Source organism: Alosa sapidissima, chromosome 7, assembly GCF_018492685.1.
Source record: "Alosa sapidissima isolate fAloSap1 chromosome 7, fAloSap1.pri, whole genome shotgun sequence".
In the NCBI taxonomy this organism is placed as follows: Eukaryota; Metazoa; Chordata; class Actinopteri; order Clupeiformes; family Clupeidae; genus Alosa; species Alosa sapidissima.
Window position 1 is genome coordinate 10,666,533 of NC_055963.1, and position 13,892 is coordinate 10,680,424.

At 44.7% G+C, this 13,892-nt stretch overlaps 1 protein-coding gene across 5 annotated transcripts in view; it reads right to left on the reverse strand.

Annotated features, from left to right (window-relative positions):
• Nucleotides 1-13,892, reverse strand: part of flna (filamin A, alpha (actin binding protein 280)) — a 44,786-nt gene that overhangs the window by 14,459 nt on the left and 16,435 nt on the right. For all 5 annotated transcript variants that reach the window (XM_042096789.1, XM_042096792.1, XM_042096790.1 and 2 more), the window contains exons 5-27: nt 13,052-13,199; nt 12,521-12,639; nt 12,177-12,254; nt 11,789-11,951; nt 11,203-11,403; nt 9,895-10,032; nt 9,604-9,730; nt 9,169-9,305; nt 8,779-8,975; nt 8,012-8,125; nt 7,581-7,724; nt 7,124-7,247; nt 6,559-6,719; nt 6,251-6,341; nt 5,821-5,990; nt 5,089-5,206; nt 4,654-4,916; nt 3,979-4,297; nt 3,608-3,781; nt 2,854-3,016; nt 2,451-2,611; nt 2,068-2,235; nt 1,665-1,788 (exon numbers count right to left, since the gene is read on the reverse strand). In XM_042096789.1, coding sequence (XP_041952723.1) covers nt 1,665-1,788; nt 2,068-2,235; nt 2,451-2,611; nt 2,854-3,016; nt 3,608-3,781; nt 3,979-4,297; nt 4,654-4,916; nt 5,089-5,206; nt 5,821-5,990; nt 6,251-6,341; nt 6,559-6,719; nt 7,124-7,247; nt 7,581-7,724; nt 8,012-8,125; nt 8,779-8,975; nt 9,169-9,305; nt 9,604-9,730; nt 9,895-10,032; nt 11,203-11,403; nt 11,789-11,951; nt 12,177-12,254; nt 12,521-12,639; nt 13,052-13,199 — 3,602 coding nt within the window. The remainder of the gene's footprint in view (nt 1-1,664; nt 1,789-2,067; nt 2,236-2,450; nt 2,612-2,853; nt 3,017-3,607; nt 3,782-3,978; nt 4,298-4,653; nt 4,917-5,088; nt 5,207-5,820; nt 5,991-6,250; nt 6,342-6,558; nt 6,720-7,123; nt 7,248-7,580; nt 7,725-8,011; nt 8,126-8,778; nt 8,976-9,168; nt 9,306-9,603; nt 9,731-9,894; nt 10,033-11,202; nt 11,404-11,788; nt 11,952-12,176; nt 12,255-12,520; nt 12,640-13,051; nt 13,200-13,892) is intronic.

Here is a 13,892-nt window from a genome sequence, read left to right on the forward strand (position 1 = left end):
GTGTGTGTGGATAAACTGGTAGTGTGTGTGGATGGGCTGATGATAATGTGTGTGGATAAACTGGTAGTATGTGTGGATGGGCTGGTAGTATATGTGGATAAACTGGTAGTGTGTGTGGATGGGCTGATGATAATGTGTGTGGATAAACTGGTAGTGTGTGTGGATGGGCTGATGATAATGTGTGTGGATGGGCTGGTAGTGTGTGTGGATAAACTGGTAGTGTGTGTGGATGGGCTGATGATAATGTGTGTGGATAAACTGGTAGTGTGTGTGGATGGGCTGATGATAATGTGTGTGGATGGGCTGGTAGTGTGTGTGGATAAACTGGTAGTGTGTGTGGATGGGCTGATGATAATGTGTGTGGATGGGCTGATGATAATGTGTGTGGATAAACTGGTAGTGTGTGTGGATGGGCTGGTAGTGTGTGTGGATGGGCTGGTAGTGTGTGTGGATGGGCTGGTAGTGTGTGTGGATGGGCTGATGATAATGTGTGTGGATAAACTGGTAGTGTGTGTGGATGGGCTGGTAGTGTGTGTGGATGGGCTGGTAGTGTGTGTGTATGGGCTGATGATAATGTGTGTGGATGGGCTGGTAGTGTGTGTGTATGGGCTGATGATAATGTGTGTGGATGGGCTGGTAGTGTGTGGATAAACTGGTAGTGTGTGTGGATGGGCTGATAATGTGTGTGGATAAACTGGTAGTGTGTGTGGATGGGCTGATGATAATGTGTGTGGATAAACTGGTAGTGTGTGTGGATGGGCTAATGATAATGTCTGTGGATAAACTGGTAGTGTGTGTGGATGGGCTGATGATAATGTGTGTGGATAAACTGGTAGTGTGTGTGGATGGGCTGGTAGTGTGTGTGGATGGGCTGGTAGTGTGTGTGGATGGGCTGATGATAATGTGTGTGGATAAACTGGTAGTGTGTGTGGATGGGCTGGTAGTGTGTGTGTATGGGCTGGTAGTGTGTGTGTATGGGCTGATGATAATGTGTGTGGATGGGCTGGTAGTGTGTGGATAAACTGGTAGTGTGTGTGGATGGGCTGATAATGTGTGTGGATAAACTGGTAGTGTGTGTGGATGGGCTGATGATAATGTGTGTGGATAAACTGGTAGTGTGTGTGGATGGGCTAATGATAATGTCTGTGGATAAACTGGTAGTGTGTGTGGATGGGCTGATGATAATGTGTGTGGATAAACTGGTAGTGTGTGTGGATGGGCTGATGATAATGTGTGTGGATAAACTGGTAGTGTGTGTGGATGGGCTGGTAGTGTGTGTGGATGGGCTGGTAGTGTGTGTGGATGGGCTGATGATAATGTGTGTGGATAAACTGGTAGTGTGTGTGGATGGGCTGGTAGTGTGTGTGTATGGGCTGATGATAATGTGTGTGGATGGGCTGGTAGTGTGTGGATAAACTGGTAGTGTGTGTGGATGGGCTGATAATGTGTGTGGATAAACTGGTAGTGTGTGTGGATGGGCTGATGATAATGTGTGTGGATAAACTGGTAGTGTGTGTGGATGGGCTAATGATAATGTCTGTGGATAAACTGGTAGTGTGTGTGGATGGGCTGATGATAATGTGTGTGGATGGGCTGGTAGTGTGTGTGGATGGGCTGGTAGTGTGTGTGGATGGGCTGATGATAATGTGTGAATGCACCCTCACCTGCGTGGGACCTCTTCGTCCCCATAGAGCACATTGATGGAGTATGGGCCCTCTCTGGTTGGCACATAGTTCACAGAGTGGGTCTGATCGCCGTTATCAACCACCTCCACTGGCTCAACCACGCCTGGAGGCACACAAGCCAATCAGATATCGCTCTTCATATAATGCATGACAATCCAAATATCCAAACAAAAGATTCCCATGTGTATGGAACAGGTAACGATGGAGGACACATTTCTTTTCCAAACAACTGCCAATTGCAGCATCCATTATGACACAGTTTGTATGGATAACTAACATATCAGTATAACATATTTAAGTGTAATACACTAAATGTAACACCTTAATAATGTAATGATAATAATCATCATCATCATCATCATCATCATCATAACGTACTAACCTTTGGGGCCCTGGACTCGGACCTGGACAGGAGCAACACCAGCCTTGCTGGCATCAACAGTGAAGACTTGTGGGATGTTGGCACGCACATTGTTTCCAATTCCCTGACCTTGGCATTTGACCTTAGTGGCGTCAACGGTGTCATGGACAGGTACAGAGAAGGGACTTCCTGCAGGAGCAAACACAGACAGAGAAGGTGCATGGCATGTTAATAGTCAGCCATTGTCAATGGACAAGAGTCATCAACTGTGCACTAATTGTAAATCTGTTAAGCAGCAAAGACTGACAGTGGGTATCTCTACATTATATAGTCACTGACATAGACGTCTGACATGGGGCAACATCAGCTGAAGTTCTGATTTACCATGTGATGCAGATACCGACCTGTGATTGGCTGGCCTCCATATGTGATGTTCAAGTTGTAGGTGCCTGGCTCATAAGGAACGTATTCCACGGAGCAGCTGCCATCTTTGTTATCCACGCAGGACATCTTAGCCTCGGAGGGTCCCTCCACTGCCAGGCCCAAACCTCCTGTGCCAGCACCACTATGAAGACATCACACACATCAGTCAGTCTACTGCTCAATCTACTAAACTATATTATTGGGTCATTTAAGGGGTAAGTATATTTACATATTAAAATAATTCAAATACTTTAAAGTAAATAATTTAAGGGGAAACCCTATGCCAAAGACAATAAACAATACCATAAACAATCAAGTACTGTATCTGAAGAGAGGAATACACATACATAACCATCACACATCAAGTTGGACAAGTCCACTTACCGGGTCTCCACGGTGAACTTGTTGGGCTTGTTGGTGATACCACTCTTCAACCCAGGTCCATGAACGCGCACGCGGGCAGGGTCGCAACCCTCCGTGACGGGCACACGGAATGGACTCTTGGGCACCGGGGCATCATCATAGGAAACCTCCACACTGTGTGGGCCTAGGGGACAGATGAACAAGACAAGGTCAACCCGTTTACTTTGACAGCAAAAAAGATGGACTTCCAATCTGGACACAATGTGGTAATGGCCCTTCAGGTTTTTTTATCTTTATATATTTAAGTTTTTTCTTATATTTATATACTTATATTACTTTTTCTGTTGTAAGTGCATGTTGTGTGTGATGTCTGTATGCTACTGAGACCTTGAATTTCCCCTTGGGGATCAATAAAGTATCTATCTATCTATCTATCTATCTATCTATCTATCTATCCACAGCTAGGAAGGAATAGCTCTAACCCTAGGTCCATACACATCTTGATGATGTACTGTGCACCATCCTGACCAAGTTGTAGGTTTTGTATGTACATGCAATGTCTGATAATGTCTTAAAAAGATGAACAGACACTCAAGGCCATCTATTGATAGACCCCTATTTACCATTCACCTGTAGAGAAGGGGGTTGCGAGACTTGACTCATGTTTTTTGAGGGGGTCTCCAGACAAAAAGTTTAAGAACCACTGCTGTATAGCACTATTACAAACAACTATAATAAAGTTACAACCAAGGGACGTTACAGTGCGTAGTCTCACCTTCTTCATAAGGAGTGTACTCTACTTGGTAGGTGCCGTCACCCAGGTCCCGGATCAGAGCATCAGTCTGCTGGCCAGAGGGGTTGTTGATGCAGGTCTTGATGTGATTGCCACCAGACTTAGTCAGAGCACGGGCATCCACAGTGAAGTCCGTAGTGGCCTCGCGGAACACACCTTTGGGGCAAGAAGCAGCACAATGGTTACTACATCTGACGATTACAGAGATCCTTTGTCAGAATCTAGTAGCAGAAGAATCCATTCTTTGATTGACATCACAGGAAAAACTTAAGCAGTGTCTGTTTAAAAAGTAACATGCGTTCTGAGTATCTCTCGGGACATTTCAGTCAAACCCAGGTTATGGTTTACAATACCTTTGCCTTCCACACCAGGGCCAAACACCTTGACACCACTGGAATCCACGGCTGGCTCCACATTGAGCTTGGCAGGGAAGTTTGGCACATCCTGGCCACCGTAGCGGATGGTGAGGGTGTAGGCTCCAGGGTACAGAGGAATGTAGGTGATGGTATAGGTGCCGTCGCCATTGTCCTGGATGTGCACCTCAGCCTCAGTGCCGTTATCAGAGATGATCTCGATGGTCAGCTCAGCCGGGCCAGCGTTGGTGCAGTCCACCACGAACTGGCCGGTCTCGCCAACCTTGGCTCTCTCCAGGCCGGGACCGGAGCAACGGACCTGAGGGACAGATGATAGTCAGCCAAGAGTGTGTCGCTCAGTCTCACAAAATAAATATATTATATTCAAGCAGATATATTATATTCAAGCAATATGGCACATGAAAGTGGGGTTGGTAAGGGTATACTGTACCCACAGCTGTGGTTCAGCCATACAGTAGATAACCAGCAGTAAAGAGACCAAGTGGGGACACCCTGGGATAGCCCCCACTCTGGATTGCCTCACATCCATTCAGATGTATAAATAGTTCAACCAGACCTAACTGTTGCATAAGACATACTGTAGATATAGACACTGCTCATAGCGCATATACTGCTGCCTGTATATCCTGACAGGACGGGATAATCCCCTCTCACCTTTGATGCATCTGTGGGTGGCACGGCCTCCACTGCGAAGGGGCTGCCGGGGATGGGAGCTCCGTCGTAGGTGAGCTCCACCTCATAGGGACCCTTGTCTCTGGGGATGAAGCGCACCTGGCTGGTCTCGGGACTCAGGCCCGGCTCCACCTTGCATGGAACAGCCTTGCCGGAGGGACCGGTCACTTTGGCCGCCACCTTACCCTGGCCGCCAGCACCCTTCGACTTGACAGTGATGTCTTGGTCTTTCCCGACGGGCATCTCTGCAAGAGAGAGAGACAAACAAAAATAAAAAAAAAGCCAAACACAAAAGTCAAACACAACACACGTTTAAACCTTTAGGATAATAGTTAAAAGGAGCATACAAAATGACAGTTCATTCAGACAAAAGATGATGAAAAAGATGATGATCAGAGATGAATAAAATAAACGTACTGTCTCCCAGGCCAGACACCTTGATCTTGCTAAGGTCCAGAGAGGGAGCGACAGCAACAGAGAAGGGACTCTTGGGAATAGAGTCTCCTCCATAGGTGACATTCACTCCCATTTGGCCCTAGAAAAGAACAGTCATTAATTCACTGCAGCACAGACTCAAGAGTGTCAAACAAACAACACATCCCATATGTCCAAAATGAACATCTCTGATGCAGAAGCATTCAGTTTTAAAGCAGATACATTTCTTTCTGCAAGCATATTTTAATTTCTGTATGTTGTGCCTACCTCTACATCAGTGGTACCCAAAGTTTTCTGGCTCACGGCACCCCTAAACATATCTCTACATCCACCCCTATGTTTTTACTTTTTATCCTCAACCTTGTGATATGTTGGATAGGCCATAACTGCTTTTATTATAAGCATTGCTATGAGAAGGTGAGGTTTATATAATTTTTGCTTTATTCAAATTAACCACTTTCTTTAATTCAACTCATTTAATAGTGAAAAAATAGTGAACAGAATATGGACAGAAATATCAGGAATAGGCCTTCAACTAAAGTGCATAAAATGTCTGTCCCTCTTATCACAACTGTATTTTTGATATTATGGCTAATTTCTTTTAAAAAAATGTCACTAAATGATCAAGCCTTGGACCATTCCATGGCACCCTTGAGCATGCGTCATGGCAACCCTGCTCTACATGGTATTAGGTAACTGATTGAAAGTCCGCACCTGTTGTATGGGGGTGTATTTGACAGTGTGGGTGTTATCATGGTTGTTGATGATCTCAAAGTCACGCACGGCCTCTCCCTTGCTGGGACCGGTGAACTGAGCGTTCAGCTTGGCTTTGCCTGCTGCCTTGGTGTTCACAGTGAAGTGCGTGGGCTTATTCAGTTCAACACCTGTGGAAATAAAGAACAACCATGAGTGGCTTTAAGGTGATGAGCGCAATCTTCTACAACAGAAAAGTAACACCAAACCTGTTAAAAGATAAGCAAAGAGCCGCAGTATTATCTAAATAAGATGTTTGTAAACCCCCTTACTCATCTTCCTGGGAACATTACTACAACCACTACAAAAAAATCCTGACTTATCTTAAAACTGTACAACAAAATGAGAAGGATTTTAGACATGATAGGAGGTTGCATCGCAAACTCCTTACCACTACGGCTAAGTCCTGGTCCTTCGGCCTTGACCTTGCTGGCGTCATGGGCAGGATCCACCTTAATTCTGATGGGGGTCATTGGAATGGCCTAAACACAAACAAACAAACAAACAAACAAACAAACAAACAATTAAACAATAAGAACTGCACTGCACTAAAATGCATGTAACATACATAAAAATACACACTCCTATATACAGTACATACACATCACAAGTAAAAGCATTTTTACACTAAGCATTCTTCTAAAACATACACACACACACAGACAGAGTTACAGCCATGTTCCCTATCCCCAGGCTCACCTGATCAGCAAACAGCACCATGATGGTGTAGCTGCCGGCGCCAGGCGGTGTGTATTTAACAGTGAACGTGTCGTTGTCATTACGGATGATGTCAAACTCAATATCGGCCTCCGCCGGCCCGACCACGCCTGGGGCACACTTGATACCAATGCTGATGTCACCTGTAGACAGAGCCCATTGCTTATGATTAACAGAGTAGCTACTGATGCCTGTAGAGCAAAATATACATGGTGAGAGTGCAACAGATAGATAGATGGATAGATAGATAGATAGACAGATAGACAGATAGATAGATAGATAGACAGATAGATAGATACTTTATTGATCCCCAGGGGAAATTCAAGGTCTCAGTAGCATACAGACAACACACACACATTCACTAACAGCAGAAAAAGTAATTAAAAGTATATAATATAAAAACACACTAAGCAATAAGGACAGTAGAAGATAAAGAATATACTAAATATACTAAAATACAAATTATACTAACTAACACTTAATCTAAATCAATTCTAAAAACAGTATCCACAGATGTGCTCAGAGGTGTTTATCAGTAGGCGCCCACCTTGGCCAGCTTCAGCACAGTCCACGGTGAAGTAGGTCGGCTCGAACGCTTTCAGACCAGTCTTTGCAATGCCAGGGCCGGACACCTTGACTTTGTTGGGGTGGCATCCAGCTCCAATGTTCATCTGCAGCACATCAAAAATGTACATTTACATTTATTAATCTTAAAGCTCAGGGACAACATGTAATAGTAAGTTAGGAGAGAATAAATGTATTGTATTTACATAACACAAACATATTATAACAACACTCCTGGGCTATGTCATATTATGCCTTGCTATTATTTTTATCTTTGCCATTGTTGCTGTCATCAGCATTATCCACATCATTATAAATCTGTCATCAGTGAGTGGTAGTACTAAGCCACAACTGCAAACAGACAGCCAGGTGCTCTGTGTGTGTGTGTGTGTGTGTGTGTGTGTGTGTGTGTGTGTGTGTGTGTGTGTGTGTGTACTAACCCTGAATGGGCTCTCGGGAATGTTGACACCTCCCCAGGACACCATGACGGTGTGTTTGATTGGCTTGCGGGGTGTGTAGGTGCAGGTGTAGGTGCCGTTGCCATTGTCCTTGACTTGCACGTCCACTGGATTTCCATCCCGATCCTGAACAAGGAGGATCCCATTAATGCACAGTGCCAGCATATAAATGTCACAGCAGAAATGTTCTAGTTTTACCATCCTATTCCACATAACATAATGTCAGATAAAGGAATAATTGTGATTCCGTGAAACAATGCTGGTGTCTACTAAATGTTATTGCAATATGGATTGAAAGACTAAGAAATCATTTTTATGACTGAATAAGGTGCCTCAAAGAATGGCTATGAACTTTGCTGCCAAACACACACAGACACACACAGACACACACACACGCACACACACACACACACCTGGGCCTGGATCTTCAGTGGAGCTTTGCCAGCTTGCTTGGCATCCACGGTGAACTCTGCCGGCTTGCCCACAGCCAACCCACTGGCTTGAAGACCAGGGCCGTAGGCTTTCACCTAAAAAGTTGTGAAAGAGGAGAGACACATCAAATCATCTTGGTTCCTAAACCATTAATCATAAATGTGTCTGAGCAAATCATGGGCAGAATTTATGATGTTGCAATGCTGTAAACAGGTACAAACTTGGTAGCAGTACACAAAAAATGTTCCCCTGAGGATCAATAAAGTATCTATCTATCTATCTATCTATCTATCTATCTATCGATCTATCTATCTATCTATCTATCTATCTATCTATCTATCTATCTATCTATCTATCTATCTATCTAATCATATCAGTTAAGTAACATATCTCATCTCTTCTCATATTTGCACAATTGTAGTGATTTACAAGTTTAAAACAGCAAAACTTCAAAATAAGGGCCTTACTTTTCTGTTTTATGCTGATCTTCAACAAGTACTTTAATAGCTTAGGCATTCTATTTCACAGCAGAGCTATGTATGTGTGTGTATACTATAACATAGGCCTACACATGACTGAGGTAAGAGCACATACAATAATTTCAAATAAGTAGCTGGTATGAATTCAGAACTACTTCAGAATGGTAACTAAGCAGCCATTTTGTTGCAATAACATCAATACGGCCACTGACATTCTTTAGTGTGCTTGTGTCTGCATGTCCGTATGAGAAAGCTGCTCTGGCTTGTACCTTGTCTGGGAAGAAGTCCTTTCCAGGAGCCGGTATGATCTCAGCCATGAACGGGCTGTGCTGAATGTCCTCGCTCTGGCAGAGAACGTGCACGGCGTACTCGCCAGGTTCTGTGGGCCAGTAGCGCACATCGCAAGAGCCGTCACCTTTATCGTCGCACTCGATCTTGGCAGGAGATGGGCCCTCCACAGAGAAGCCTGTGAGGCAGATGGAGGTCATAGCTTAGTTACAAGTTTCAAAAAGTTGGGATACTCACCCAAAGAACGAATCCAATATGATGATACAGTAGCAACTGATACTAGTGACCACTGGAAGGCACTGTGAATGTTTTGAAAAGCAAAATACTGTATTCAATTTGCAACCAAAAAGGATGGAAATGGATTCGCTCACCAAGTGTGCCAACATCGTCTCCAACTGCCTCCACTACAAAGTCCGCAGATTTGCCCACAACGCCGGCTTCCAGTCCAGGACCCCAGGCGCGTACCATCTGTGGTCCAGCCTCCATGCCCACTTTTACCTCGAACGGGCTGTGGACAGAAGCAAATGAGAACCCCAAACAATCCCCCAATATAGTACACACACATACACATCACAATCCTCCAAGCCAGTGACAGTTTTAGAGACATGACTCTGCATGCTAAAAGCACTGGTGGTTTGTGAAATGTTTAGCCTGCAATATTTAGATCTCAAGCGATTTCAACAATTATGGTCTTTAGAGTAGACTGAATTAAGTGATTTCAACATTGTTAGTCCTCTGGGCTGAATATCATTCAAATCGCTTTTTTCCCCATGCTGGCAGCCTTAAGCCTGGAGACACGCCCTGACCTGCGTGGGATGTGTTGGCCTCCCCAGGTGATGGTGATGCTGTAGGTGCCAGGGGTGGTGGGGTAATAATCAAAGCTGTACACTCCATCTCCCAAGTCCTTCTTCTTGCAGGGCTCCTCCAGACCCTCTGGAAGGGGCAAACACGGACACAGACAAAGCCAATGAGCCACCACAGTCTCATATGACTCAGTTGCAAGTACAGGCGATGGTGAATAAATACACATGGCATTGTGGTGTGTTGACTTTAGTGGCTTTGGGTGTGTTTAAGGGCTTAGAGCTGCAGCCACTCACTGGGTCCTTTGATGGTGACTTTGAGGTCTCCAGTGCCAGCTCCCTTGGTGTAGACCTTAAACTCAGCAGTCTCCTTAATCCTCAGGCCCTTCGGCTGCAGGCCGCGGCCCTTAGCCCTCACTAGAGTTGGGTTGCAAGCTGAGAAAGAGAGAGAGGTGGAGAGAGAGAGAGAGAGAGGAGAGAGAGAGTAGAAGCAAAAAAACAGGAGAGAGTGAAAGAGGTATAGAAAGGAAGTGAGAGATGGATATAATTAGTGACAGAAAGTAACAGATGAAAAAGGAAAGAAAGTGGATGGAATAACACTTGCGGCAACTCAGTTAATCCTTCATTTTAATAGACATACTGCTCGCAAATGCTTCTTCTTAGGTTTGGGCTTTAACTAAACACACACACCCAGGCTCCGCCATTACAATTGAACCTTTTTCATCATGGAGAGAGGAAAACATGCTGCCGTAGGTGAGACCTGAGTCTCTGAAGGCAAGCATGCCAATTACCCAATTACCCACAAGCCCAAAGAACAACCCCACAGCCATTACCAGAGGAGATTTGAGTTGTCTCCAACTGCTTTTGGGAAGAGTGACAGAGAGTGTGTCAGCAGGGGAAATGGAGGAGCCTATGCGAACGTCTGATAAAAGGGAGAAGCCCTATAAATAAAGAGCCATGAGTCACTGGGGCATGGAAAACGTCCCAACCTCCCGGGTGCCTCGAGGAGACAGGACAGATAGTACGTCTTCATGGGTAGAATAGCAGGGGGGAAACCTGGAGCCAAATACTTGGCATAGATAGTGTGCATGCTATTGGTGAAGCTACTACCCAAATGCCTTTTAGCGATAATTACAAAGCACACGTCTATAACACAGTGGTTTTATTTAATGATTTGGAATGGAAATACTTTCCCATAGACATGGATGGCACTAAGCAGTAGTTTGAGGAGGTCAAACTTTGGGGGCGGGGAATTGGAAACCACACAAAACCAAAGCGACAAGGAAAACTAGGGCAAAGCAACGAGTGGAGTACCCAACACAGATCCAAGGAAGCAGGAAAGAAGAGCATCAGCAGCAGAGTGTCTGCTCCAGAGAGACAGGAAGAGATATCAGCGGACACAGATGACACCTGTCTATCAGGAGGAGAAAGAGAACCGAGAAGATAAAACAGAGCATGAACAGGGCAAGAGAAACAATACATAACAGTACCCAAGAACACAGGGCAGAGAAAGATAGTCAAGGAAACCTCAGAGTTTGAAAGGTCTACAAAAACACAATAACAGGAGGAGAGTAAGGGTGGGGGGCTGTTCAGATGTTCTCTTACCCTCTCCCACGTTGACTATGTATGGGCTCTTGGAGATCTGGCCACCGGCAAAGGTGACATAGATGGTGTGCTGCCCCTCCTGAGTGGGTTTGTAGTTGCAGCGGTAGCTGCTGTTGCCCTTGTCCTCGATCTGGCACTCCACAGTGTCCTTCTTCCCACTTGGGTTCATGATGACCACTTCCACCTCACCAACACCGGCACCTTAGGGAACCCCAGCAAGACAAAAAGAGTGTAATGGTGCATTTCACACATAATGGCTCTGGTAACTGAAGCTTTCCATGTTTTCATCTAGAATCTGGTTGTGTATTAAGCTATAGATAGATACAATGTATCTAACAAATGGATATAACTAGAGCTATCCATATTCTTGTCTAGATCTTCGCTGTGTCCTGGTAATAGACCAGATAGAATATGCAAAACTTACTTTTTTTCTAAAATGTAGTTGACACTAATATGATATAGGGTGGAGATACTAAACCATCAGTATGTGTGTTCTCTCGGGGAATCAAAAGCATTGCCTTGGTCTTCCCTGCTCTACCACTGAGCTTAGAGGAACACATGCATGCCAATGGGTGCCGCCTGGTACCTGCTGTGTAGACGTCAAAGTAGGTGGTCTTGTTGGCAATGTTCCCAGAGGGCTCCAGGCCTGGGCCCTGGGCTGTGACCTTGCTGGAATCTCCCTGAGCCATGCCCACGTCCACCTCAAAGGGGCTCTTGGATATGTGCTGGCCGGCAAACAGCACCGTCACCTGGGAAACCACACAAACATGGGAGGTCAATGGAGGTCAAAGCCATAAAGTGTGCATGACCACCAAGGTCAAGACACAAACCTCTGAAACGCCCAAGAATACTACTGTGGCCAACTTAGGACAAAGATCATTCTCAAATCTGGCTAGAAAATGCATATTCTGTGGGCGTTTCCCATACACAAAACTATTGTGGGAGTTGATAATTGAGAGAGAGAGAGAGATTACCTTGTGCATTCCAGTCACTTTTGGGATATAGAATACTGAGTAGGTACGGTTCTTGTCATTGTTGGCAGTGACTTTGGCCTGAAAGAAAAGGGGAAAATGTTAGTGACCACTCCTACACTTCCTGAAAGAGATTTTAACTTCCACCTCCAAAGTCATACAAATGCCACATACTGAATTGCAATTTTAAACACTGAATTGTTTAGGATGAATGGGACACAATAGGCATTTCACATAATATGTGCTCCTTGCTCAACTGCGATGAGAACACACCGTCCTGTGAGCTTCTCAGTGTAAGGCCTCACCCCGAGTAACTCATCGACAGCGAATGTAAATGCCTCGCTCACCTCCTCGCGATGGCCAGCAGGGTCCTCTACGTAGACCAGCACCTCTCCCATTCCAGCGCTGATGGTTTCCACGGTGAACACGCCTTTCTTCATCACCACATTACCGGTGGGCTCGATACCTAACAGGTTCACAGTTATGGCATGGTGTTATTGTAACGGGACACTTTAGTGTTGCACACATAGTATTTACTGTATTTTCCGGACTATAAGTCGCACTTTTTTTCATAGTTTGGCTGGTTCTGCGACTCAGGTGCAACATATATATATTTATATATATATATATTTATATATATATATATATATATATATATATATATATATATATATATATATATATGTTTTTTTCCTCTTAATGACACATTTTTTGACTGGTGCGACTTGTAGTCCGGTGCGATTTATAGTCCGGAAAATACGGTAGTATATTACTTCATTGTAATTACTTAATCTTAGAGAAATATCACTTTTTTGATGATTACTTTGGCAAACTAATTTGTTTGCGTGAATCATCTGACTGCTGTGCGGTTTGGTTACCTGGTCCGTAAGCACGGGCCTTCTTTGGGTTGAGTTTCGGGCGAAGAGGGGCGCCAGGCTTCAGCTTGGACTTGGGGAACTGGGACAGGTAGGTCATGACGGAATGCTCGTCCACTTTGGGGTCGACAATTTCCTCTGGGGTCATCAGCTGGAGGGGGAAATCATTAGCAATGTGAGGTACAGCTCAGACACCAACACCTTTTATTCCTTTCACTTGACTACTGCCATTGCATGCAGTTTTGGACACTGAAAGGCAAAATATTTTGTTGAACTGAAGGTAAAGCTTATTAGCCCGGTCCTACCAGACTCTCATACATTTCATAATGTACAGAGAGTCTGGTCACTTTCCATTGCCAAGCGTTAACGTCCTTGAAGGCGAGTACTCTGTTGAAGTTTAACTAAACTATTGGATCTGCCCAGAGCCACTCTGGATCTTCCATAACCAATCGCTAACGTTTGGTCGTGACGTGTCATGCTCATACTACTGTTTTATTGCTACTTTACTACCGTTTTACTGCTACACTGTTTTTCATGCTATATTAGCACACATGATCAATGGCTGCAGTCAGGCTTCTGCTACAATACTGAATGGCTTTAACCCTATTACCTCAACCTGTTCTTGCACTGACATAGTTTTTTATATCACCTTGTCTACATTATACTTTACTCTCCTATTTGTCCATATTATTTATGCTGGTCTCTAGACCTTATTCTTGCACTGTTGCACTGTTGGACTAATGTTGGACCACTGTTTTGCACCTTCACCATGACACTCACTCTCTTGAGCACCTTACCAGTCCCGGCCCTGTCACTACAAGCGTCTTATGCTTGATCACCCTCA